General features: G+C 44.5%; 2 protein-coding genes across 2 annotated transcripts in view; both read left to right on the plus strand.

Moving 5' to 3' along the window:
* LOC127461670 (M1-specific T cell receptor alpha chain-like) overlaps window positions 1-27,660 on the plus strand; it is a 118,941-nt gene that overhangs the window by 59,701 nt on the left and 31,580 nt on the right. The window lies entirely within an intron of this gene.
* LOC127461686 (Ig heavy chain Mem5-like) lies at window positions 1,151-18,122 on the plus strand. The gene is made up of 8 exons (XM_051769701.1): window positions 1,151-1,371; window positions 1,590-1,891; window positions 9,330-9,341; window positions 11,427-11,488; window positions 15,419-15,690; window positions 16,302-16,373; window positions 16,716-16,832; window positions 17,464-18,122. Exons 1-7 carry the CDS (start codon window positions 1,314-1,316, stop codon window positions 16,829-16,831), a joined length of 894 nt encoding a protein of 297 aa, XP_051625661.1. The 5' UTR covers window positions 1,151-1,313; the 3' UTR covers window position 16,832; window positions 17,464-18,122.

Consider the following 27,660-nt stretch of genomic DNA (forward strand, 5'->3'; position numbering starts at 1 on the left):
ACTTGTACCCCCACCAATCCTCCAGCAGTGGTCTTTGGATGGCTGTGAGGGGGAAAGGGAGAGCTTCTTCTCATCATTTCCTGATTGAATTTCCTCCCATGCACTCTACCCAGGAACGCAGCCTCCAGCAATAAGCGAGAGCCAGCAGTAGACCTCGCAGGTGCCAGGCAACTGGTCAAATGAGAATGTTCTTTCCTATCTTTCCAAAGCCATGTGCTTAGCTAAATTATAAAAAATAACTTCTCTTGGTACTTCTACACTAAGAATCCTTGCCTCCCTCCTCAGGTGCCCTGTAACTGACAGATATTGCAAAGTAAGTTTTCCCCTTGCTGGGGCAAGATGAGAATGGGCCTGTGAGTGAGTCTTTCACAGGATCACAGAGAGGGTGAATTCGGAAGATGCCTCATTTATACAAGGAGGGCTTAAAAGAAAGATGGGCACAGAATTTTTAACACAGTTTGCAAGGACAGGACAAGGGGTGGCAGTCAGACAGAGAGAGGATAGATTCAGACAAGATACAAGGAAGAAATTTTTATAATGATGGTGATGGAACAAGTTGTCCTCAGAAATTGTATCTGTTTCAACCATGAAACAAATAGGGTGGGGCTTGATCAAGTTGATGAAGATTGGCCTGACCAGATTGAAGATGTCCCTGTTCATTGCAGGAGGGTTGAACTAGATGACCTTGAAATTCCACTTCCAACTCAAACTAGTCTGTGATTCTAAATCGCTTTATATTTCTATACATTGAGAAGGGAACATCTCCCCCTCCCCAACCCCCAGCTTTTTCTTCTCCAGGGTAAACAGTCCCACCTCCCTCAGCCTTTTGTCATGCAAGAAGTACTCCAGTCCAATAATCACCTTCATGGCCCTTCGTGGGCCTCTTCCCAATAGATCCATCTCCCTAGTAGGGGGAGTCAAGATATGTCCCCAGTACTCCAGGTGTGGCCTCAGCACTGCTGAGTACAGAAGCCCCATCAGCTCCCTGACCTGCTGGCAGTAGTCTGTGTAGCACAGCCCAGGATCCCAGTGACCTTCTGTGCTCCAAGGGCAAATTTCTGGGCAAGTTGTCCACAAGAACACTCGGTCCTTTTCTGACAATCTGTTCTCCATCTGCGCAGCGGTGTTTTGTGTCCGCGGCATCCCCGTGCTCGCCCCTTCTCGTGTCCCGGGGGGGCCGGGGCGGGTCTGTGGGGTCGGGCAGAGGCGCCGGCGCTGCCCCGGCGAGGCGGGGCCGGGCAGGAGCGGCCCGAGCGCGGCTCCGCTCGGCTCGGGGGCAGCTCCCGTGGAGCCCTCGGCCGCGGCCGGGCACGATGTCGGCCGGGCTGGGGCCGTGGCTGCTGGGCTTGGCCTTGGCCTTGGGGCCGGCAGGTGAGAGCCGGGCGGGGAGGGCAGCGAGCCCGGCGCTGGGGAAGGAGGGAGCGGGAGAGGAGAGGCGGGAGCAGGGGCAGGGGCAGAGGCTGGAACAAAAGCGGGGAGGCGGCGGTGGCGGTGGCTGTGTCCGCGCCGGGGCTGAGGGCACCGGGCAGTGGGGGAACACGCTCGGTCCGTGGTCGCGCCCTGCCCGATTCCTGCGCTCTCCCCCGCAGGGCTGTGGGCACAGCTGAGGCTGGAGGAGGCCGGCGGAGGGCACCGAGCGCCCGGGGAGTCCGTGCTCCTCTCCTGCCGCGGGTCCGGCTTCACCTTCGAGAATCATTATGTTCGCTGGTACCGTCAGGCACCCAGAGTGGGGGTCGAGTGGGTGTCCTGGATAAGCCATTATTCATCACAGATTCAGTTTGGGCCAGCAGTGGAGGGTCGAGCCACAGCCTCCCGGGACAATTCCCGCTCTGAGGCATCTCTCAGCCTGCACCTCCTGCACGCTGGGGACTCTGCCCGCTACTTCTGTGCTGTTTGCACAGAGATACGAAATCGGCTGAGCTTGAACACAAACCACCCGTCAGTGTCCCAGCCTCGGAGCTGGAAGGGGTTGTGTCCCACAGATGTGCAGGTTTGCTCCCAAAGAGTCCTGTAGTCACAGCATAGAATTTTCAAATGTTTGAATGTACCTTTTGCTGTCCCCTAATGACCTCTAACCCTTCTGCTTGTCTTTTCCTCAATTTTCAAGTCAGCTCATCTCTCACCTCCCAGACTGCTTCACCTTTAGAAGCAACTTTTCCTGTTTCCCTTGGTTCCCAGTATTACGGGTACCCAGTGCAAATGGTGAGGTGTGAACAGCCCTGCTGTGGTTTTGGGCAGGGCTCATGTTCACTCAGTCTAGCTCATGAGTTTTGCTCCCTGAGGGGTGAGAAGAGGAAATGGGGAAATTCTAGATGGTCATTAGGGAGCTCAGTGGAAGATTACGGAACCCTGTGTTTCTTTACCAGATCTGAGATTCTAAAGGGAGCAAGGTTTTGCAGCTGCTGGATCCTGGAGATCACAAGCAGAAACCCAGGGATGTGGTGGAGCAGTTTAAGTGACTGCTTAAACTGTTCCTGTCTGTTCATCCTTGTCTCCTGGGGTTGCAGGTGGGCTTTCCCAAGTGCAGACAAAGGCCTCAGGCCCCACAGGAGGGAAGATGTCAGAGTCTGTCTCGCTTACCTGTCACATCTCTGGTGTCCCCATCACCGACAGCAGCTACGCATGGGACTGGATCCGGCAGACTCCTGGCAAAGAGCTGCAGCACATAGTGCTGCAATATCCTTTCACAGGGCTCCAGCACATCGCTTCATCCTTCCAGACCCGAGTCACCAGCTCTGCAGACCCCTCCAGGAACCAGCTGTTGCTGGAAGTGCTCTCACCAACAGCTGCAGACACGGCCACCTATTTCTGCAGCACTCGAGAACTTGAAAAGGGCACAGTGCTTGAAACACAGGCAGGGCCAGGGCAGAACTGGAAGGAGGGGCTTTAATCCAGTGGGGTCTTTTGGGGTTGCTGCGAGGCAAGACTCTTCCCAGACTTCTCAAGACTAGTCTGGGCTGTCTTTTCCCAGAAACAGATGCAACAGTAGCAATAACAGCAGCAGTCTCCCACAAGCACACCCCAAACCACGAACATGTTGTTAACTTATCACTTCCTTCTCAGTATCTCCCACAGGCAGAAAGAGCCAGGGAAACAGGGCATTTGGGGATTTGGTTTTGTTTGGTTGTTTGTTTTTATTAAATAATGTGCTGGTTCTGGCTGGAGTACATTTCTTTATAGTACCTAGAATGGGACTATATTTTGAATTTGTGCTGGAAACCGTGTTGATAATTCAGGGGTGTTTTAGTTATTGCTGAGCAGTGCTGACAGAGAGTCAAGGCCTCCTCTGCTCCTCCTTACCACCCACCAGGGAGTAGCTGTGGGTGCACAAAGTCTGAGAGGGAGCACAGCTGGTTCAGCTGACCCCAACTGACCAAAGGGGTATTCCAGACCGTATCACATCATGCTCAGCATTTAAAGATGGGGGAAGAAGAAGGAAGGGGGGGACATTGAGTGATGGCATTTGCATTTCCATGTAACCTCTGTGCTTTTCTGGAGTAGGCAGAACTCTTGGGTGTTGATGGAACTAGTGAATGAATTCTTTGCTTTGCTTTGCTTGTACTCACAGTGTTGGCTTTATTTATTAAACTGTTGAGTTCTTTATTAAACCCATGAATTTTCTCATTTTTACTGTTTCAATTCTCTCCCCCGTCCAACCAAGGGGAAAGGAGAAAGCAGCTGTGTGGTCCTGAGTTGCCATCTGTGGTGAAACCATGACAAAGACACAAATGAGCATTGAATGAGTTAAAATTTTAACATGGAAAGGCAGAAGTCAACTGCATTTGGACACTTCATATTGTTTAGGGAGTCTCACAGGAATGTTGCAGCAGCCCATAACCATAGTCAATTAATGGTATCTTAGAAGAGAGTGGCCCTGCACCAGGAACTGCACTGCCAAGATGTTTTTTTCCCAGGAGATGATAAAAAAAATTCCTTCTCTGCACTCCTGTCTTTGGTTCCATGTGAATAAACACAGGTGTTCTTATCCTGAGGACTGACCATTCATTTCTTTACTTGGAAGTGTAGATTTTCAGGGAAGGTATTTGGAGACCCATGCAAATGCATCCATGTGCTTGTGTACATGGGCACAGTGCCCGAGGCATCCTCTACAAGAGCTGCAGATGCCGGAGGGTCATTTGTCCCCAGACTTTGCCCCCCATTTGGCTCTGTGGAAGAATTGCTGCAGTGGATTAATCTAAGAGCCATTCAACACAGCAGACTGTCAGGCCATTGTCAAATGTCTTGCAAAGGCTACAAATACAAAGGAAAGGCCACTTTATTTCTTCTGTTACCGCCCTCTTTTCTTGTAGGTGTCAGCAGCTCAGGGACTTCCCCCAACAGACATTGTAACTCACTTTTTCAAATCACTGCTTTTACCTGTCCTCTCCACAGGGAATGTTGTGACTTACTGTTTCACCTTAAATATCTAGTTTCCTATGATCCCTTACAGTGTCTCTAGAGAATCCATGACCAATAACATCTGTTTTGGAAGAAAGGTTGAATGGGATGGCTCTGTCCACAGAAGAACAGAATTCCCAGGACAGCCTTTAAGAGAAAAGTTGCCTTCTTGACCCAGGTATTCCAGAACCAGCTCTCCATCAATAAAAATCCACGGACACAGGCTCTTGTAAATGTGTGATGAAATCAGGTGGATGTGTGTGAAAACAGGCTCAGAGTGAGCTGGTCTCCCCCATCTCCCCACCAAAAAAAGGAGAAAATTTTGTTAAAATACAAATGGAGATTTTAGAGGGAGCAAGAAGAATTATGCTGGAAGGGCCAGGATACTTTTTTCTGGAAAACAGCAGTGTCAGCCTTTCAGCAAGGACTGAAGGAATTCAAACAACCTCTGAAATGTGTCTTCATCTGCCTGTGACACATTTCTAGAGGAGAGGGGGACTCCCTCTGTTCCTGTTTCCTCTGAAGCAGAACTCAAGGAGGGCTCTTCAGTATCATGTAGTGGAACACAACCTAAACATTCTCTCCAACACGTCACTGACAGTACTGGGGCACCTCCAGTAATTTTTTGGAGGGCCTGCACCGGGACAGACATAGACAAAAGAACGGCAGAACTCAACTTTAAGCCAAAGGGATTCAAGCGTGTGGCTCGTGGGAGGCTGTGAGCACAGCTGTGCTCTGTGGCACTGCAATGGGAACGGGCTGTTTAACGGCCTCTGAGATCTCAGGGACAAGCAGGGCGAGGTCTCCCTGCTGGGGAAGATTTGCCAGCGAGTGAAGGGTGTGTGAGAGGCACCTGTGTGAGCCTAGGCCTGTTGCAGGAGGTGTTTTGAGCTTGTTCTCTTTGTCATGTCAGGCTGAAGGTATCACATCAGCACATTCCACAGCTTTCCCGGAGCAGTGAAGCAATAAGGAGGAGAAAACAATTTGACACACTAAAGGGAAGAGCAGATGAACCTGCCCATGTTAACAATGGAAAATAGCAGCACTGGGATTAAAAACTGTTGATTACAAATGAGGAATACACTTGGTGACAATGATAATGCAAACAGGATGAAATAATGCTATATTGGTTTTGTATCTTAGAACTGGATCTGAGGATTAGGAAACTGCTCCACAATTCCAAGTTACCACTAATAAAAATCACAAAAGTAAGATAAAAATCAAATTAAAAGGCAACTATCAGCTAAACCAAAATAACTTCTGAACAATTCATAAACATGAACTGATTTTTAGTTTGGAGTGAAAATAGACTTTGAGGACAGAAATGCTTGAAGGTCCAGAAAAAGTTAGGAAATACAGAATGAAAATAAATTGAAAATTATTATGCCTGCTGCTGATACCCAGCTGGTCTCCAGATACTCTAAAATATTTCACCCTAACTCTCTTGATGTTTATTAAAAGACAAACCAGTAATCAGATCCTGTCAGTGAGAACAGTTCTAACAGCAAAATTCCTTTTCTACAAGCATGGGCAATTTTTAATGCTAACTACCTTATCTGTCAGAAAAAGCAGTAATGATAATGTTATTTTTAGTGTAGAGCATCCTCTGGAGTAGTATTAGATGTTCAGAAGTAGAACAGTGTAGAGGAACAGGAAAATAAAAGCCAGCTCCTCAAAGACATGAAAGAGCAGACATCACCTGGCACTGAAAAAAAAATATTTTTGTAAAACTGTCTACCACAGTGTGGAGTACGTACCACAGTGATTTAAAATGACTGAACCATCACACACGAACTATCTCACTTCCATACTCTGAAGGTGGAAACATGGTGCCCTACATGGTCTATTTTTCCTCAGACAACTCTGTGCACATACACAAATTCAATTGCCAGAATCAAACAGCAGAAAAATCTTTTTACGCAAAACTAATTTCTTCAACATTCAACATCAGATCTTGGATCTTACAAACATGTCATTTTAGACATCTGATCACCAGCTCAAATTGAAAAAGTGGGCATTAACCTATTGTATTTAGATGTTTCCATTTTTAAGCTCAGCATTATGTTTTTCTCTTTGTCTCAGAGCACAGAGGAGGTTTTTTGCTAAGAACAAAGATCCTTTTAACTTCATGTCCAGCACTGGCCAGAAGCAGGTGCCTGAGGAACAAGAACAGGAGACCAGAAAGGGCACTTCCCACTAGCAATGTCCCAGCTATAAACGTCAGAGCAAGGACTTTGAGCCACATATGACTGCTTTGTATTCACCATTTATGAGTTTATTCAGGAGCCCTTTGTTCATTGCTTTGGCCTTCTACCACCTTTGCTTGACTTAGTGCTTTGTCAAGATGAACCATTCTTGAGTTTGAAGGAGCTAATCTCTGAAAATGAGCAGCTCTCCTAGACCCCTCCTCTGTCCAGGATCATAACCTGTGGAATTCCTCCAAGAAGATCCCTGAAGAGCCCAAATTCTGCTCTCCTGGAGTCCAGGGCTCGTCTTTTTTACATTGCTCTCTTCTCTCTGGATCCTGTGCTCAAATGTTGCATGGCCACTGCAGCCAAGGCTGCCCCTGGCAACCTCACGGCCACCAGAAATTCTTCCTCATTTGCAAGTAGGAGGTTGTCATGGTTTAGGGATGGTGTTCTCCAATTTAATACTCCTGCTAAAGCCACCCCATCGCTTGCTCTGAGCAGTGGTATGTGGAGGTTTTGACTGGGCAGGCCCAGCTCAATTGGTGGAGCCTCGGGTGTTAAATAACCAGGTGGCCTTTGCTAAATGTAGATCCCAATGCTTGAAGGTCCCACCACCCATTGCTTTCAATGTGGTTTTTAACAGTCCAATGCACAGTTCAGTTTTTCCCAGAGGCTGGTGCATGACAGGGAACGTGATCCACCCACTCCATCCGGTGCTCTCTGGTCCAGGTATACATGAGGCTGCTTTTGAAATGAGTCCCATTGTCCAACTCAATATCTTCTGGGGGGCCATATCAACAACGTTTTGCTTTTCTAGGCCCAGGATGGTGTTCCAGGCAGTGCTGTGAGACACAGGGTGTGTCTCCAGCCATCCAGGGGTTGTGTCCACCACTGTCAGCATGTAGCACTTGCCTTGGCAGGTCTGGGGAGTGTGATGGGATCAATCTGCCAGGCTTCTCCAGATTTATATTTCAATTCATCATCCACCATTCCAAAGGGGCTTTGCACCCTGGCCTGTTGGATTGCAGTGCATGTTTACCAGTTATGGATAACCTGGGAGATGGTGTCCATGGCTGAATCCACCCCTTGATCGTGAGCCCATCTGGATGTTGCATCTTGTCCTGATGACCTGAGGTGTCTTGGGCCCCACTGAGCCAGAAATAATTCTCCTTTATGTGCCAGTCCAGATCCAACTGAGACACTTTAATTTTGGCAGCCTAAACCCCCTCTCCATTGTTGTGATGTTCTCCATTAGCCCAACTCTTGGGTACCTGTGCATCTACATGACAGATTGTCACAGCCAACTTCCCTACCTGGGCAGCGATGTCTTGCACAGTTCAGCAGCCCAGATTGGTTTCCCTGTGTGCTGCCAATCGGTCTTTTTCCATTGTTCCAGCCACCCCTACAGAGCCTTTGCCACCATCCGCGAGTCAGTGGAGAGGTAGAGCTCTGGCCATTTCTCTTGTTCAGTGATATCTAAAGTCAGCTGGACGGCCTTCAGCTCTGCAACCTGACTTGATCTACCTTGTTCCTCAATAGCTTCTGCAACTCACTTCCCTTCTCAGTCTGACTTTGGTAATCAGCCTTCAGTTGATACAATACTGCTGAAAGCTATCCCTCCACATCTCCATGATCTCACAGCTCTGAAACCAGTGTTAAAACTGCAAGGCTGAGAGAACTGGGCTTGTTTGGCCTGAAGAAGAGAAGGCTCCAGCCCCTTCCAGTGCCTAAAGGGGCTCCAAGGGAGCTGGAGAAGACTTTGGAAAAAGAGGCACTTAGGAAGAAATTCTTCCCTTTGAGGGTGATGAGGCCCAGGCACACATTGCACAGAGAAGCTGTGGCTGCCCCATCCCTGGAAGTGTCCAAGGCCAGGTTGGATGGGGCTTGGAGCAACCTGGTCTAGTGGAAGGTGTCCTTGCCCGTGGCAGGGAATTGGAACTGGATGATCTTTAAGGTCCCTTCCAACCCACACCATTCCAGGATTCTTTGTTGGAGAGGAGCCTGGGCAATGTGCGCTAATCCACACTGCACCACCCATTGTAGTTCTTGGGTCAGGTGAGCTGCCCCACCACATCTCTGCTGTCAAAGAGATTGTAGCCCTGCAGCTGCTGTTGGAGCTCTAATTTCTCTTGTTTGTTCCCCACCCTGCAAGTGTTCCTGCACAGGCACTGTACAGAGGCACCCAGCCATGGTAATTTCCCAGAAGCCCAGAGGGATTTCTTTTTCCCCATTGTATCAGGGTGAATTTATGCTGATACTTTTGGTCTGTGTTTGGCCCAGACAACTGTAAAGGTTTTGTTCTTTCCCTGCCAAGTTATAAGAAAACAAGTACTGATAAATGGGCACCTCTTCCTTGAAGAGAGAGCTTCTTGTATAAACTGTTTTAATTGGTGTTCTGTGATTGGCTAATTGTTCTCCAAGGTCACTTGAAGGAGAGATTGAGGAGGAGGAGGATGAAGTAAACCCACTGACTCAATTAAGAAAGACCCCTCGAGTGCAGTTCGCAGGCGCAGGGAAAGCCACGCGTGCGCAGAAGAGACGCACTGACATAACCAGGGGGTGGGACTGAGGGCCTCTGGCTGGGCGCTGATGACCACTCCTGCCTAGGCTGAGGTCACTCAGTTAATTGTATAAAAGCAGATAGCGCTTTCTTGGAGGGAGCTAACTTCACATCAGGGACAACGTTGCCTTTGGCGGGGATGCCTGCCAGTTTGTGAACTTACTGACTCTCCAAGGATGCAGCTTCTGCTCTGGGTAATTATGGGTATGCTAGGTTGGTAAGATAATTTTATGGGCAACAGCTGGGTAACTGGGGAGGTCGTACTGGGGCCTTATTTCTCTCCTCCTTCCTCCCTTTTGGGTTTGTTCATTTTGTTGGCCACCTCTTGGTAATAAATATTGGTTTTTGTTGAGCTTTCAATGGTGTCGTGGTTTCAAGATTCAGTATGATCCGAACCCTCCCTAATACACCCATAAATACTTCCTTATTTAGTGCACACTCTTGAAGTGCAACCCTTTCAGCCCTTTTTTCTCTTTTTATAATGAAGCCTGTCCTGTTCATCCCATTCCTCACTTATTTATTTTCTACTTCCTCCTCTGTTGTTCCCAGTTTAAAGCTTTTATCAGGTTGGCCAGTCTGTTGGCAAAGAAGTTTTTGCCTGATTGAATCAGGTGGGTTTCATCACTTCCAAAGAGCCCTCAGTCCTCCAAAAGGATCCCATGGTTATAGAAACCAAGTCCATTTGTCAATGCCAGCTGTGTAACCAACTGTTGACCACCAGGATTCATCCACTCTTCCTTCTCTCCACCTCCCCCCTCACCAGCAGGATCAAGGAGAATCCCATGTGGGCCCACACACCCTTGGCCATCACCCCATGTGAGTCAGCACAGACAGGCAGCTGGAACTGGACTCAGGACTAGAACACAAAGAGTAAATTTGTTTCCATTACCTTGATAACCCTGGGAATCTCAAAGCAACACCCAGGCAGTGGCACAGAGACAGTGGCTTCTGAACTCGGTCTGTGATGGAGGGTCACCGGCTGCAGTTCACTCTGGGTTATCAAGGGTTATTCCCCACTGCAAGGTCACATGAGTGATTTACAATCCTCCTCACCTCTTTTCTGCTCTTAACCCATTCCTCCCAACACTCCCAGAGCCTGCCTGCTACTTCCCAGGACCGCCATGGCACCGTCATTAATACCCCCAAGGAAGAGAAGGAGGGGTAATGGATTGCAGGTGCAATAAGTTGAGCAGGTCCATTAAAAGTGACCCCAGTTTGAGTCCATGGCAAGGAGATGACTGGTCCAGCAGCTTGGAGCCTTCCATTGCTGTCACTCACCACTTTTTCTGGTGCTCCTGTGTGGCTCGTGGGCAATGGGCTCAGACACCTTGTTTGGCAGAGCTCCCAGCTCCTCCTTTGCCAGGACAGCATGGAGTCTACTCTGTAGCTGCAAATCTTCATGTGAAACAAGAGCCTTCACCTTGGTGCCGGGAGCTCCCAGCCTTTGTCACCATGGCAACCTCCATTTCCCATCCTAATGGGCACAGACTCAACCTGCCTCTCCTTTGGTACAAAAGGGAGAAGTGGGCTCTTGAAGCTGCAGAGACTCAGAGGTGGAGTTCATCTTTTGCCATCAAGGTCCAGATTGTGTTAATGCTGCACAAGTTGATCATCATGAAAGATTTGATAATTCTGCAACAGCTCCTTTAATCTCTGATAGTCACTCCCATGGCCACAGTGCCTCTACATAACAAAGAACCATCATTTTCTTAGACCGTTCCTTCAAAGCCATATTGTGTTTCTTCATGTGGTATGTTGGGTCTTGAACCACTTGAGAAGTCACGTGACTGCCTGTATAATCCAAAATTCTGTGTAGTGGAAGAGAGGCAGTTTTTGCAATGAAATACACCACTGTGTACAGGGGCTGGAGTACCACAATGATATAAACAGCACAGGGCCCTGTACAAAAACCCAGAGAAGGTAAAAAGGCAATATATTTGGGGAAGGAAAGGAGATGGGTGACTGTAATGATTAAAGAGACAAATAGAGCATTCTTTTTTATATTTCTGTTTATCCTGGAAAGATAGGGCTCATGGAGTCTCTAAAATATGGAAGAAAGGGTGAACTTGGAAGTCCTATACTCAATCAAGCTATTTGAAGTCATTAACTATTTCATTATTGTTTTTCTCTTTCCAGTTTTGGAAGAAAATATGCGTCTGGATACCCTCAAGGAGTTGCACACATGGATAATTAGGAAAAATGTCTAACTTTTCTTCTCCTGTTTTTTCTACCCTTTTGATTACCACGTGGAAAGAGTGATTTATTGCAATGAGTATTAGCAGTGTGAGGATGATAAGCTTGTATTTGGACCAGGGACCACCGTCACAGTTGTACCAAGTAAGTACCTTTTTTTATCTATTTCTAAAACTTGTGTTAAAATTAAAGTGGGGGAAGAAAAAGGAATCTAGTGGTTTGGGTTCACTGCAAGAATTTTCTGCTGCAATAGTCCCTTGAGTGCACTCTCTCTCTCCAGCCAGGCTTTCAAGCCAAATCCTCAGCTTGGAGCTGCTTAGGAAGGTTTCACAGGAACAACTGGCCTAACTCTGTGTAACAGCTTCATTCCATGATCCCCAAACACCAGGTGTGCACTACTGAACATGTTACAATTTATTCCCAGTTTGGACACCACTCTGGCCCAAACTGACTCTGAAGGCTCCTCTTCTCCAGTGGATCTTCACTGACTCCCTCTGGGCAGGAATGCACAGCTCAGTGGAGAGCTCACAGTGGGGAGAAGTTTTGAGACAGATCTTTAACTGTCTGGTTGGAGAAGTTTTGACACTGGCACCACACTCACAGTGTCCCCAGGGAAGCAATTCCACTGGCATGGAGATAGAGGAGGAAGGAGGATAAATATCCCTGGCCTTCAGTTTTCACAGGTGCCTCATATCCAAGACCTCCTAGAATGAAAGACAACTGGCTCCCAAGTTGTCTGGGCTTTGAAAACAAAGGTGTGGGGAGTAGGGATGATAACAAGCCATAGTTGTTATTCCTGTCTTTATTTGGACTTTCCTGATGTACAAAAAAGGTAGATGTCCCACCCTATGGGAATGTGAGTGTTGGGGTGTCAGAGGAGATTGTCAGGTTGCTCTGTGTTATCCTGAGGATAACACAGACTTGTTGCTGTGCTTTCAGAGGTCTGCATGTCTTTATAGTGCTGCAAAAACGTCCCATGTCATTTTACATTCCTAAAACACCCTGCTCTCATTTCAGAAGGGCTTGGGACTGCCTGAGATGCTGCCTAATATCTGCCCGTGCCTGTAGGAGATGTTGCATGGGAATAAATGTCTGTTTTGGAACAATCTCAGTCCACTTCTACTTCCAAAGGGGCAAAGGAATGCCAAGTTATCCTTTTGAAGAAAAACGTATTCTTTCTGTGCTGTTAATGATTTTCTTTTTGTAGCTAAAGATGAGATATTTTCAAAGCTGCACAAAGACTTTCAGATTATGTGTGACAGTAAAAGATATTGGGCCCTAAGTATCTAAGTCTCTCTGTCCATTGAAATACTTAATAAGTTGAAGCCTAAATTTCCAGAATGTGAACAACCTCTTTTGGTTTTGATTTTCTTTGGGAGCTACTAATATGCATTTTAAGATGTTTAGAGTAGATATACTTTATTATCCAAATCTTTTGAGAATCGCTCCAAGTCAAAATAACAACCATCAAATAACAACCATTAGTGTTACTATAGAATACCTCAGTCATATTCTCTTGAGGATAGACAAGGTTTTTGTTTTGGTGGGGGTTGGTTTATTCCAGACAAAACTTCCTTTAAGAATACTAAGGCCCATGACTCTACAGAATATATGACTCTTCCTGTGACCTCGTTAGACTAAAATGAAAGAGAAGTACAACTTTCTGTCCTAATAAAATCCCAGAATGTAATATAGAAATATCTCCCAAACACAAGCAGATGTAGGAATTCATGGCTGTATTTTCAGGCAGTGCAAAATGGTGGGACTCAGTTGTGGCTTCTGGGGTCTGATAAAAAATTATTCTGCTTTACTAACTTCAATTGCAATGTGTACATTGTTTCTTGCTGAAGATCTTGCCCAGTGAGTTATTGCAGAGAAGCAGCTTGTTAGTGTAGTGGCTGTTTCGAAATACTGGAGAGGAGAAAACATGAAAAGCCTTTAAAGATCTTCTCAGATAATGCAGAATGCACAATGCTCTGGCAAACCATGTTACAACACCTGGGAAGGAAATGTGTGTAGGAAGAATAGAAAAACAAACCTTTTTTGATGTATGTGTTTTAACTGTGTGTAACTGCTGCTCTTGTCTTTGGGAAAGGAACTCAACTGACCGTGGAGCCAAGTAGGTGTCCTTTATGCATTATCCTTTTCTGAGTTGTTATTGTTTGAATTTTGCCTTTTTTCCCTGCCGATGAATGTCTGATTTCTGTGGGGTGTCTGGTTGCTGTAGGTGTGGACAAGAGTGTAGTTTTGACTGATTTATCAGCAGAGCTGACCCCTGAAGTTGTGGCAGAGCACAATTTGGCTTTCACCTCAGTTCCTTACCACTTTAGTGTGATAGGGAAAGAGTGTAAAATTAGAGCTCCTTGATCAAACTTTGGTGAAGTGTCCTCTGATGCACAAGATGTTTGATATAAGAGATCCCTTGACCAGACTGCAAGGCAGACACCATGCAAAATTAAACCCCTGATACTCCTCTCTTTAGCAAAGAGACCCACCAGGATGCTCCTGTCAAATTAAACATGTGAATCTCTTTTAGTATGTCTGACAGCCTTTCATAAGCTAAGCCTTTCTGGCAAGGAAGGGTGATAGAGGATTTCTTTCAGTTACATGTTTTTACTATATTTCAAATTACTAATCTGAATAAAGTCCTGACATTGTTTTGTGAAGTCAACCTCTTGTCATTCATGTATTTCCAGGGGAATTCAATTCTAAAATTCTTTCAAAACTGAAAAAATACATCTAACATTTCAGAGTAACCAAATTTCTGACAGATCAGAGCAAGCATCTCAAATCCTGTGAAAAGCTGTCAGCATCTTTTAGATTCTGTCTAAACTCTCGTTTTCATGTCTCGATGTTTGTTGGTATTTTAGTGCTAAAGGACCAGCACTGAAGGTTATTACACTACTCGAAGGAATATTGTAAGATTTGTCCATGAGCATCATGTTTGTAGCCCCAGGATATTCTTTCCCTCCAATCAGTTTATTAAACAAACTCTGCATTACACTTCCCACTGCTCCGGAGCCGTGGCTCTGCCGACACGGCACAGCACAGGGGTGAGAATGGTCACACTTTCTGGAACAGGTACAAGAGTTGTTGAACCAAGGACCAATCCTGTTCTCTCCTCATCGCCTGCAGACTGGTTGGCATGTCTTACACCTTGTGCAATGTCTAGGGGGAAAACCTCCCCCACAATGAAAGTTCTTGGCCTTGTCAGGAACTTCTGGAGCAGAACTAGTGAGTGACATCGCTGCCCATGGCAGGGGCTGGAACCAGATGGCCTTTAGGGTCCCTTCCAACCCAATCCATTCTGTGATTCTGTGATTCTGTGATTCTGTGATTCTGTGATTCTGTGATTCTGTGTGGAGATATACAATTCACAGACTTTTGATTGCTTCTCTCCTACTTTCCCATCTTACAGACAGAAGTCCTTCTTGCACCTGAGCATTTGTTATGGAAAAGCTCAGCCTTGTCCCCCCCTGCAGCAGCAGGACTTCATTTCTGCAAGTAACGTCACTCAGAAGGGGAACCTTGCACAGCAGTGAGGCAACAAACTGACCTCTGCTCTCCCTGCCACTCCTGCTGTGGTTGGACCTTTCAACCACAACAGCAGATTTGGGGAGGGGAGGGAGAGTAAAGGGAAAAACAGTTATTTCCTCATGTCTCACGAATATGCAAGGCAGTCCTCATAGAGTTGACATTGTTTGGAATTAAATTGTTGAGAAAGCAGAATAATTGGACTCTTGGAGTGACATGCACAAAAGTTCCCTTCTCCTTTGCAGGTCCTTAATTTATAAAATGAAGAATTCACTTACAGGCACCAGCTTTGGCAAAAGGAAGCTGAGATCCTGTGGAATTAAATATTCTATAAAATACCTGCTCTTGTACACCCTTTCTGTCTCTAATTTGATCTTTTGGAAGCAACAGCAAGAAGTAATGGCAAAAAAAAAAAAGGCAGTTGGTCACTGATAATGCTACAAATCAGTCCCAGGTGGTGTGTCTATTAATTTTCATGACTTAGCTCTCAGGCAGGCTTGCAGTAAAATCCATCATGCCCAAACCATACTTTTTTTACAGGCAGTCCAAAACATTCTGTCCCACAAGTCGTTGTGATGAAATCAAAGAAACTGGAAGAAGGAGGCAGCACTGGGAAAGCAGCTTGTTTGGCAAGGAATTTCAGTACAAAGAACATCAGCTTGGAGATGTCCTCTGATGAGGTCGTGTATGAACAGAGCACACCCATTCTGGCGTCAGAGGGGCTGTACAGTGCTATGAAGGTGGTCAGTGTGACAAAAGACACAGAGGTGACCTGCAAGGCCCATTTGGACATTGGCACCATTACAGCATTGTCAGGTACAACCTGGGGGCACGGCTGGAACGTATTTGTGGAGACAGTGTCTTGTGGTGCTGCTCTTCCCTGATAGTCTGCACTGCCCAGGGTGGGCAGCAGAAACGAGAGAGACAGTTGGTACTTAAGCAGGGAAAGATGAAAGATGTTTAAAAGCATCTAAAAGAAATGGTCTCAACTGTTTAATAAATTGGAGAAACTTTTCTTTTGATGGGGGAGGAGAGAAGGCACAATCCATTTTTTTAAAATGGGAGTTTATTTTATTTGCAGCATCAAACCTCCTGGAGCACAACCTGAAACAGCCTTTCTAAAGCCAACAAAAAGTTAAACTGGTGGTGTGATTTGGTTTTGGTTTTTACTAAATCACTTTTTATATTTTTTGCAATTGTTTTTATCATCTTGAAGGTCATTCAAATAGGAAAAACAAAACAACCTAGAAATTCTTTTGTTTCCTGCAACTGTCTTCTCAGATTTATGTTTGAATTAGTGACTGATCATCTGAGCCCCAGACTCTACTTCCCACATGTCCCTATGGAAAGGGGCCATAGGAATAGTTTTTTAATACTTTCTAAAAATTGGATATGGGTTAAAATGCCTTTTCTTTATCATTCTACAGAAAAGGAGGCTGACGAACCCGTAACGAGGAACAGTAACAGGGTTTGCAACAGCACAGACACCTCTGCCCAAGGTTAGTGACCGAAACAGATTGTGAAGTTACATTGCTGGTTGGGGGATAAATGCATAGAAAGGTAATTTCTCGAGGAGAGAGGAGACAGATTATGACATATTTATCAAACACAAGCTGCTTTTTCAAGGTTGCTGCTGTAGGAACACACAAGCAACAGGAAGCAAAAAGCAATGGAGACAGACACCCTCCTCCCCCGGTGTTGCCATGTTCTCTGGCATCTCTTCCTCTGCTGCTGTTCCTTTCCCTGAAGCTGTTACCTGTGGCTTTTTCCACTTTCTGCCAAGATCCCAACATCCAAACTTAGGCCATGGTCTCTCTCCTCTTTTTGCTGTCCCTGAGCAGGTACCACAGTGCAGAGAGTGAACATGCTGTCTGTGGCTGTGCTGGGTTTGAGAGTCCTGCTGGCAAAAAGCATCGCCTTCAATACACTCATGAGTATCAAGCTGGTTCTTTTCTGAGGTAAGGAAGCACTCAGCTTGATTTGTAGAGATACTGGAAGCATGTGGCAGGAGTGACTGCCCGTCTGTGTGTACTTCTCTAACCCCACAGGTAACGACACCTATTCATCTGCTCCTGATTCCATTAAATAGCTCTTGCAGGTTTCTGGGGAAAAAAACAACAACAATGAGCAAAACCCACAAAAAGCACCCACACCAGGCCCCCTCCCCAAAAAATAAAACAATTAAGAGAAGCCCACCTTGCCTCCCACGTGACAAAGGAAACAACACTTTTCTATATCCAGAGCTCAGTTCTTGGTGGCTGGTTCCCAAATTTTCTTTGCCCGAGCAACTCAGGTATTGCCTGAAGAGCCTAAGAGGTACCTCCTTCACTACTTCAAGTGTCAGAGCACAAAGCCTGGAGAAAACTCCAAACAAATAAGGATTCAGAAGCAAGGATCCCAAAACACAAACCTGTGGGAGTAAAGAGAGGGGAGGCAGGGGGGATTTTCAAATTGAAGTGTCCAAAGAGGCACAAAAGATAGTCCAGCCTAAGTTTTGTAGTGTACCTGTCTTGACTGGACAGCTCTCAAACAGTGGTTTATTGCTCCAGTTGCATTAAATGTGGTTTAAAACACCCTTTGCTCTTCCAGACATGTGGAGTCAAGGCAAGAGGAACCTGAAGAACTGCAGGAAAGAACGTGAACCAGCAGCACAACGGGCTGGACAAGCAGTGTCACATCTGCTGACAGTGAGCACCCAGAACACAACACAGCCCCTTCCCCTTTAGACATTTGATGCTGTTCAATCCTGCCCAGCCAGTTCATTTAGATTTAAGAGCTGTAACTGCTTTTGCTATTTCTTTTTCTCTGTGCACTGAGGAGAGTGCATTTCTCCTCATCCTCCTGCTGAGTAGATCTCCCCACTGTTCTGGCATTTACACAGGAATGTCCAACCTGCCTCAATAGTTGTAGAAAACCCCAATCCTCACTATCGATACATATAGATATATAGAGAGCTATATAATGTTTTAAATCAGGTTTCACAGGCATGTTGTGTTACTGTCTGTAGAACTGGTGTGTTACTGCAGAGACAATTCAGGCACAATAGTTGCCATTTATAACTTTGGTTTTTAGACAGCTTTATTAACAATAATTTCCTATCATGCCTGAGAAGTGATCCAATTCAAACAGATAATGTTCAACCATAGAAACATTTCTTCCTTAAACCTGTATTTCTTCTGCAAAATATATCCCACATGCATTTTAGTTTCCTGTAGTAGTGACAAAAATAAAATTTTCCTTGACCAAAATGCTGTGGTTTGTTCTGTGCTTTTTCTTATGAATTTGGGATGGACATTGCTGAAACCCAACTGTCCTAATGATCACTGAGATTAGAAATACAGCTTTGATAACCCAGATTTCCTGTTGGCTGGATTTGTCTTTTCTAGACTTTGTGCAGGGAAGTATCTCTTGGGACATTCAGAAGCTTCAATTAAGACATAGCTTGCTGAAAGCATGAGGGAGGGAAACACACAGAGCAGAAGAGAAGAAAACATGCTGGTTTTTTCCACTCAGTGATATGAGGAAGAGGCCCACAGAAAATAATATGTGAATGTTTGATGGGGTGATAGTTTCCACAGCAACTTGCTTATGAACTAATAGACCCCACCACACACATGCCCCAGCTCACCTTTTTGTCACAAGCAACGGGCAGGATGTTGTGGCCAACATTTCTGACTTAGTTGCACCGTGCAAGATTAACCCTCCCCTTGTTTGGAAAAACAAGTTCACCACATCCTGGAGGAGAAATAAGGCTTTTCTCATACTGGCTGAGTTACTGCTGGCTTCAAGACAGGCTCTGCAGAGAACATTGCAGGGTCTGCTTCATTAAGCTTTGTCAGGTTGTCCCTCAGACCCTGCAGACCCCTGGAGGAAGACCCTCACCCTATGCAGAAGAGAAGTGAAATTTGCCTGGCAAATCCTAATCCAGTAAAATGCTTGTTTAGTGCATCCTACCACCATAATGTAAATCAGGGGGAGTTGCTCACTAGTATTTTTATCCTGATTTTCTGATGACACTCTGAACGTTTTCATCTTACACTCCACACCTTTTCCCAATCTCTCAGGCAGATTTAACTTTTAAGAACACTCCCTTAGAGAAAAATGGTGTAATCAGGTGGACAGGAGGGAAAGGTCAATGATTGAGTGCTGTTAAAAACCTTTGCATAAACTGTTGATCAAGTCTGGGACTAGGAATGGTTCGATCCACACCTCCCCTGAGAGGCAGTTGAGAAAACAAGGGGGTTCTTTCTGTACCTTGTGACTCAGTGGGATGGTCTCTCTCTAACAACTCTACCTTCTTTTTGCCCCCCCCCCCAGTCTCTGCAGAAATCATTCTAAATTAATTCTAATTCGATGTTCCTGTGTATGTTTAATAAATAGAGTGACCATTGCTGTTGGACTTTGCTGAGCTTTTGCAAATTTCTATTAAACCTGCTTTTGCTTACACCTTTGACAGTGAGTGTTTAATCGACCTCAGCCACTCATTTCATGGGAGGCCTCCTCATTGCCTCCCACTGAGCAGTGGCTTTTCACTTTACAGTTGCAATGCATGACATAGAGTTCAAAAAACCAGGATAATATAATATTTTCCAAAAGAAATCCCACAATAAGGAGCTTTTGTACAGTCCAACAGTAAGATTGTGTTAGTGTGGCTAATTCCACAGAAGAGGACAGAGTCTGCAGCTCTCCCAGCTCATATGATCTAGGGAAAGCTTTTGTAGAGAAATTGTGCTCCACAGTAAAATGCTCTCTGTTAAAACCAGCACCTTTGCATTTGGAATTATCCTGAAATCAGAAAAAAATAAATTGTCCAGTGAGAAATCCAGAGATACCAGAAAAATGGAGGACGATTCTAAGCTGAACTCCTTGGTACAATACCTTTTAACAGTACTATCTATATTCTCCTGGAGATTTAATTGTGTTCATATTTGATTGTGTTCAGAGAGCCTTTGAATATCTCCAGAGGTGGAACCACTGTCCCTGGAGATATTCAAAAGCCACCTGGACATGGTCCTCGAGAAACAGCTCCAGATAGTCCTGCCTGAGCAGGGGAGACCAGATGACCCCCAGAGGTCCCTTCCAACCTCAATCATTCTGTATTTCTGTGATATCTTTGTCATACGAAGAATGTTTGCCTAGGAATTTCAAAGAAGAAAGTCTAGTTTAAGAGTATAATTATTAGGACTATTAGTTATTCAAAGGTATTGATGCCTTAAGCCCCTATTAGTTTTTTTTATTTTTCTAATTTTTGCAAGCTTTATAAGTTTTATAAGTAGTAGAAGTAGATTTTAAAAGCAGCAGCCCTCATTCCCTTCCCCTGTAGCACAAGTAGTTTACACATTCCTTAACTCTCTTACCCCATTCCATGCACCCCATATCAATCCTACCCCCAAATCCAGTAGAAATGTTTAGTCTCTTGTCAAGGCAAGGCCTATAGTGTTTAGAGAACACTCATATCCAGGCCTGAACAACAGAACAGAGTCAAGAACTAGGTGACCGTGTACGCTTTGTGCTCTGAGGATGATGAGAATGATGAAGAGGTGGTCCCAAAGGCCCTCAGACCCAATTCTCAGGGGCTGGAATTGGGGCAGACCAGAGCAAAGGCTACAGGGTGGACACACTTGGGATTGGACGGATGGTATCATAAAATGTGATATCTCAGGCACAGCCGGGGTGCGTCTTGTAACATCTATTGCCTTGGCACAAATTAAAACCCTTTCCTTATCTCACCCTCAATTAACTGCTCCTGAGTTATTTTTTAGCATCAATATTTTACGGCATCAGTATAAATGAGCATTTTTATAGCACAGAAAATGATTCCAAAATCACTAGTGATGATTGTGCTTTGACCTTTCCCTCCTGTCCCTCTGATTACACCATTTTTGTCTAAGGGAGTATTCTTCACATTAAATACTGGCCTAGGGGCTAAAAAATTCCTCCCAAGACTGTTACTGTTTTCATAGAATGGTTCGTGTTGGAAGGGACCCTAAAGCTCATCTCGATCCACCCCCTGCCATGAGCAGGGGCACCTCCCACTAGCCCAGGTTGCTCCAAGCCCTGTCCAACCTGGCCTTGGACACCTCCAGGGATGGGACAGCCACAGTTTCTCTGGGCAACCTGTGCCAGGGCCTCACCAGTTCAGGATAAGAAAAACCTTCAGAGATCCATTCCCCCAAGCCAAAGCTCTCTCCACCCAGCGTTAGAGCCAACAGCTGATGTGAACATATGGTTCAGTATGCAGGTGCTCATATCCAAGCTGCAGAGTCTGTGGACTTCTATTTTCTCAATGCTCCTGACCCTTCCCAATGACGCATCCCTGTCCATTCTCACCCCTGGCCCCAAGGATCTGTTAACCAGGTCTGGGTCATGTTGAGTCACACAACAAATGTGCCTTGTGGGTGAGGAAATTTTCATCTTTGTAGGTAAAGGTCACATGTGTGTCAGACAAGGGGTTCACATGCCTGGAAGCTGTTCATTGTGAGCGTCTCCTCACCTCTTCTGTGCAACTCCTGTTGTCTTGTGGGGCCTTGTTTGTTTGACGTTTCTGATTCACACCCTTTCTCCTTTTAATACACCCCTAAGAAACTCGAGTCATAAAAGATGTTCTTCTGGTCCAGACCAGTCAAGAGCAGGCCTGTAACCCCCAAAGCGATAACTGAAGTTACATTTATTGCAGTGAATAAGATAAAGTGCATGGGTTCTTAGATGGATTGAAAAGTATTTGAGAAGGATCCCATTACTTTATTATCAAAATTATTACCCAAGAAATAAGACACAACAAGAGCACAGACTGTGTCTGTGTCTGCTCTGGCATCTTGGGAGAGGGCTCACCTGCAGAAGAGTTATTCCTCCTTCTGTGTACCTAGGTGATCCAAGATGTTCAACTCTAAGAGGTGCAAAAGAGAGATCTTAAAAAGCCCTCAAGGTCTGATGTAAAGTGGCAGTTAAAGTTTTTGATAGTTTTAAGTTCAGGATCCCTTGCATCCTCAGGGAGTTCAGCATCAGATTCAGTGCCAAAACTTTGGAGAATACTTGGTCCAACATGTTCAATAATTCAGTTTTTTTCAAAGGATTCCAAGTGAGTCAGATGATTTAGGGGTGAGAGCTAACACACCATTCCCTACTAAGTACATGGAAGAAAGTATGGCATTTTTTATTTCACAAGCATTAATTGCTTGATTTTTTCTCAGTATTTCTACATCTTACTACATCAGCTACAATACAATCCCAGTTTGGAAAAAGAGCATAAGGAACCAATTTCACCATCAGCACTTTTACTTACACAAAATGCCAATATTTACAATATTTAATCAACTTACGTCATATAGCAGCTTTTTGTAAATCTAAGTGATTTTTTTGCATGTTTCAAATGGTTGTATGGGCTTGTATTGTATTTTTTGTTTTATTTCAGAGTCTTTCATGTTTGTCTAGGCATCACCATGGTTATTTCTCTGCTAGATTTATGTTAACTGTAGAATAACTTCTACAGTCCAGCTCTTCAGAAAACTAACTTACATTTCTGTGGAAGAGTTCACTAAATGACGATGATGATGTCTAGCGTTCAACTGAAAATCTAAACTACTTTGCTAACTCCTGAAAATCTCTTCACCTGGATGCTACTGAAAGAGAACACTGGGTTTTAGAAAAGTTGAGCTGGTTAACACTGCCAGTGGTTCATTAAGTGTTGTTCAATTTGGTCACCGTGAGGAAATCTGAGATTTGTGGGTTTGCTTGGTATTTTGTCATGATGGTTCTGCTCTAATCTGTTTTGCTTTTTGGTTTATTTTTTTCATTGTTTTCTTACTTTAACTTAGCGAGGTCCATGTATTGTGCTCAGCCATCATTTTACCTCTGTAGTCCTCAGGTCTCATCCTGGATCAGGGAGGCTTCAGACCCTTTTGAACTGTGTGAAGCATTAAATCCCCATTGCAAATGGTGTCTTAACCCAGTTTAAGTCTACAGTTCTTTTCTGAGGGCCACAGAGCCCCAGGGCATTCTCTGGCAAAAGTTTACAGCTTCTTGTAGGCAAAGGTTCCACTTTCACCTTTCTCCTGGGGATCTGCTGCCTGTCACTTTGACAGCTTCTCCTCCAGTTGGGAATGTTTCTCTGAAGCCCTTATCCTTCAGGGCTGCTGTGGGCAGGGTGGGAATGCAAAGAGGTCCTGGAGCCCAGCAGGACTCAGAAAGTGCAACATCTGCATTTCTATGGACTGGAGACACCTGCAGTTGATCAGACACAAGAGCTTCACTCATCACTGGCAGAAAGCAAATTCCGACCTGGGAAAATCAGGGTGTTGCCTTTCATTTTTCAGCCTCTTCTGGTTTTATGGAGGCTGAGGCTGCTACAGCCACCATGAACTTTGAGACTTGACTCTCAAAACACCTCCAGACACCTCCTCAGTCCTTTTGCTGCCAGCAGGTCATGGCACAGTATGTTTTGTGGCTTCTCATTTTAAAAAGGCACATGCCACCCACAATGTGAACTTAAATAAAACCTTTTAAGTACTTTTTAGGCAAATTTTCATCTCTGGGGCATCAAGTTTGATCTTACTCCCGTCTGATGGGCCTCACCCGTAGAGTGTAGTATCTAAGATCTGTCCTGCTGAGCAAGTCAAAATGGTGAGAGCTCTCTCCTGTGGTAGAGAACATTAAAAGCACCTGAAAGAATAAACATCTTTCCAAGAGGTTAAATGGAAAAGTATCACAAAGAACAAGGAAATCTGAATAGCAGGGGGAATATTTTGCATTTCCCCTCATATTTTTATTCATGTATGGGGATAGGAGTGTTTTTGCTTCCGGTCTACACATTTCTTGCTTCTGCAGAAATGTGTGGGAATGCCCCAAGCAAGATTCAGTATCTGAAAGGTTTCAGTGCCCAAACACAAAGGATGGTGAAGCTTCACAGGCAGAAAGGCTCTGGCAGCACCAGGCAGGATTCCCAGTCTCATTCCTGAGCATATTGGCTCAACTGGATGAACATCTCCCCTTTCCAGCTCAGCCCCTGAACACACATACAGTCTTACCTTTGCAGGAAGCCTTGGGTATTTTTTCATGTGATGCCCCACAGTCTTGTAGGGCCAGAATTCCTCCCCCTCAAGTCTTTAACTGCTTCTGTGCCCAGCACAGCACCCTGACCTGGGGTTTCTTTAGTTCTCTCTTTCAGAGGAGAGCAGGGAAGTTTGCTGCCAGGTGCTGTTAAAATGGGTCAGGTTGTGACGTGGCTCGTGCTGCTCATTTCTTTCTGCTGTGAACCCGGCTGGGTGTCAGAGCTCTGTCTGTGACCATCACTGTCTGTCCAGGATCCCCTGGGTAGGGCCTGCCTTTGGAAAGAGGAGTGTACCTATATTCGAAAGGATACTCAAAGCAAACCTCAAAAATTCTGTGAGTTTTAGTCTGGTAAAAGCAACGAAAGTATATGGAATTAGGTGAAAAAATATCCCATCCTTTTTTTTTTCTTAAATCAAATTTCGTCAGAATACTCTTTCCAATTTAAACTTTATAGTTGCGATGGTAAGCCAGATTTTATTCCACTTTCTCTTTAGAGATGTTTTAAGATGATAAACTTATTGTTTTATTCTTTTTAATTTAAACAATATCAAACTCCACGAGAATGGTAAATACTAAATACCTTTTTGTATTGCTGAATTCTTCTGTTGTCTTACACAGCACTAAAAATACAAGGTGAAATTAATATTTCTGCATTTGCTTGTAATAATCTGACCTGCCTCTTCTGTTTCCCCAAAATACCCAGGAGTTCCTGATAAAATTCCATCTATTGATGGAAACTGAATTTCTTTGTCTGATCTCTCCTGCTACCTGCTGGTCAAAGTGTTTATTGTTCTCATAATATTTTTGATTTAATGAAATCCAGTAAGTAGGGCAAACAGAAGAAAAAAAAACAAAGCCAAAACCAAAAAAGCCAGCCAATCACCCAACCAAAAAAACCCCCAAAGCCCCCAGTAAATGTTGTGTCTGCACATGCCACAAATTAAACTGCTTTGCTCTTCACATGCATTTTTGCCTTGCCAGCAGGTGCAGTTGGAAACTCTTGCTGTGTAATACAGAGGCTTTAGAAAGTGCAGGCCCAGGGAGCTGAAAGAAGATGAATAACTGCCGTGAGATTCAGAGAAGCTTTATTTAAAGATACAAACTAAAGCAGGTGCAGAGCTGTGAGTGATTTGTACCAGAAGAAATGGAGTAGAACGTGGGGAGCACTTGCAGCACTGCTTTCACGAGTTATTAGTATTTCTAAAGGAGCTTTAAACTGTATGTTATTCAAGAAACTTGGTGGTCAGAATGTCCTCGGCTGGAGGAAAGATGCCTTGCTGGGATTAAGGGATATGTCTGTGCCCCAAAAAGCCATTATGTCTCAGTCAGGTCTCCCAAAGGTGGGGATGTCTTGCTAACCAAGGAGGAAGTCTGAACCAGCAAGGAACACAGCACAAGCCTTCGGGCCTCAGGCACTGAAGAGGCTGATAAGAAGATGAGGGAATGCAAGTGCCAGAGTGGCTGGTGCCCTGGGATCAGGGAATTGTGGGAAGCTGTTCCGTGCAGGAAGGCTGTCCTGGGGAGGCTCCAGTCCTTTGAGCTGTGTGGTGTCTGAGGAGGGGGTTTCTCACTGGGGTTTCTCACATCAAGTTCTGCCCATGGACCTGGCTCTTTCTGCACACAGGTAAGTCTGTCTGCATGGCACAAACCTATGGATATAATACTTCTGGAATTTCATCCAGCTGGGAATTCAGAGTGCCATACAGTGGAGTCCTTCTCTCCTTTAGGCATCACAGTCCTCAGGGAGTGCTTTGATGAGGTGTGATGGGGTCCATGGTACAGGCAATCAAGGGGAAGGTGGGTGTAAAATAACTTATCCTATGGTGTCTACTCTGTGAAATAGGAGAGAGAAATTAAATTCCTTAAAAATTCTTCTGTACCAAAATGCTGCAGGGACTTGGAGGAAGATGGAATGACTTAAAGAGACAGAATTGATCTGTTTTTGTTTTAAATGAATATAAAATTTTCTATCTATTTTATATAAATATATAAAATGTTCCAATGATATGTTACAGCAGCATCAGTGGGAGAGTTTCCATTGTTGAACAAGTTTGTGTATTTAGAACTCTGGCTGAGAGGTTTAAAACTGTTTAGTCACGTGATCTGCTGCTTTCCAGCTTGTAATGAACCGAACAGTTTTTCCTCCCTCATCTCAGCCAACTTTTAGCAGAAAATCTTCTACTCTAGAAGGAATTGCACATACAGAGCAGCCTGGAAAGCTAGTGAGTTTGTATAGAAATCATTTCTGCATGGGCAGGCACAAAGGTTTCCTATCATTGAACTTATAATTTGAACATTAGAATTCCTCCCTTCTTCCCTCTCTCCCTTCCTTTCCTTCCTTCCCTCCTGGCTTTCCTCCTTCCTCACTTTGCTGTACAGTAATTTTGGAAATGGCACTCAAAGAACAATTCCAAATGCCAATTGTGCTATGGTGACCTACAGAGAAAAACTCAGCTGGACATGGGAAGAAGGGATTGTTTTGTGAAGTACTGTGACACTGTGATGCTGGGAGCGACTTCTGTGCAGGAACCACAGAGACTCTTCAATTTAGCCACTGTCACAAAGTAAAGACACAAGCCCTGCTGTACTTGCCATCAAGAAGAAAATATCATTAGCTGTTTTCTGTTGACTTCAAGTAAAGGCACTTGAGAATTGGCTGGAATGGGAGTGGTGGACTAAGTTGTTTCAAAAGGGATGCTCAGATTTTTTTTCATCTGGTCCTGAAAATCCGTTCAAAATGTGTTCCTTCTCTAGGGAGTGAGACATAGAAAGAAAGATTACATTCTGGGGAAAAGTAAAAATTTGAAAAAATGTTCTTTTTGTTCTAAGGAAAATCTGCACATATTTGCCGATTGTAGAAACTATTACAGAATTATTGATTTCATCAAATCAAATGAAATTACTTGATTTCTTCAAGTCAATGTTACCATACAGAGAAATGTTTTTATTGGCTGGTTTTAGAGGTGCTGATCTACCTAATGGATTTTTCATGGCTTTGAATATTTAATTCCTGTGTGTAGTTATCAGGTTCCTTTAAAATAAACATTACCAACACTTCTATGTGATAAGGAATAGTTAAAAATCCTAATGTGCCATGGAAACATTACATTTCAGGAGGGGATGGAGGTGGCATTTTTGTAAAGGACTGAGCTGCTGTGGGCGCATTCATTGAGACGCTCAAGTTTGTGTCTGGATTTCAGCTGGTGGTGGTTTCAGGTGAGCGGCTCATGTTTAGCTCAGGAATATGAGGATGCTATTCCCAAGGGCCTTGCTCCCATTTACCATTCCAAAATCAGGGGGGAAATGCTTTTTGAAGAACAAATCCCTTCCCTGCCAACTATAGTAGCCAGTGTGGGGAAGTAAAAGGCAGATAATCAGTAAAATCCTGATTACAGTGGTTACTTTCAAAGCTGTCGTCTAATATAGAAATGAAGCAGCTCCATAGAGGTTCCTTTCACAGCAGAAAGTGCAGTCAGGTAAGAAAAATTGGGAAAAACCACTGCAAATGAATGGATATGAGCAAATTAGATCACATTATTCCCTGTGTATTTAAATGAACTTGATGCATACAGATGGCAAATTTAATTTTAATTTAATGTTATTTTAATTAATTTATTTTTAATTATATTTAATTTTTAAATTAAAGTTTAAATTTATTTTTATTTTAATTTCTTAAATTTGATTTTAATTCAAGTTCATTTAACTTTTGAAGACCAGGAGCAGTTGAGATCCTTGCCA

Source organism: Manacus candei, unplaced genomic scaffold (genome assembly GCF_025592945.1).
Source record: "Manacus candei isolate 608988 ecotype Guabito, Panama unplaced genomic scaffold, ASM2559294v1 h1tg000112l, whole genome shotgun sequence".
Classification (NCBI taxonomy): domain Eukaryota; kingdom Metazoa; phylum Chordata; class Aves; order Passeriformes; family Pipridae; genus Manacus; species Manacus candei.

Excerpts from the sequence above, each read along its gene's own strand:
- LOC127461686 (XM_051769701.1), top strand. The coding sequence starts at position 1,314 with ATGTCGGCCGGGCTGGGGCCGTGGCTGCTGGGCTTGGCCTTGGCCTTG. Across the intron at positions 1,372-1,589 it reads CTTGGCCTTGGGGCCGGCAG|GGCTGTGGGCACAGCTGAGG; the intron begins GTGAGAGCCGGG and ends TCTCCCCCGCAG. Across the intron at positions 11,489-15,418 it reads GTCACAGTTGTACCAAGTAA|TCCAAAACATTCTGTCCCAC; the intron begins GTACCTTTTTTT and ends TTTTACAGGCAG.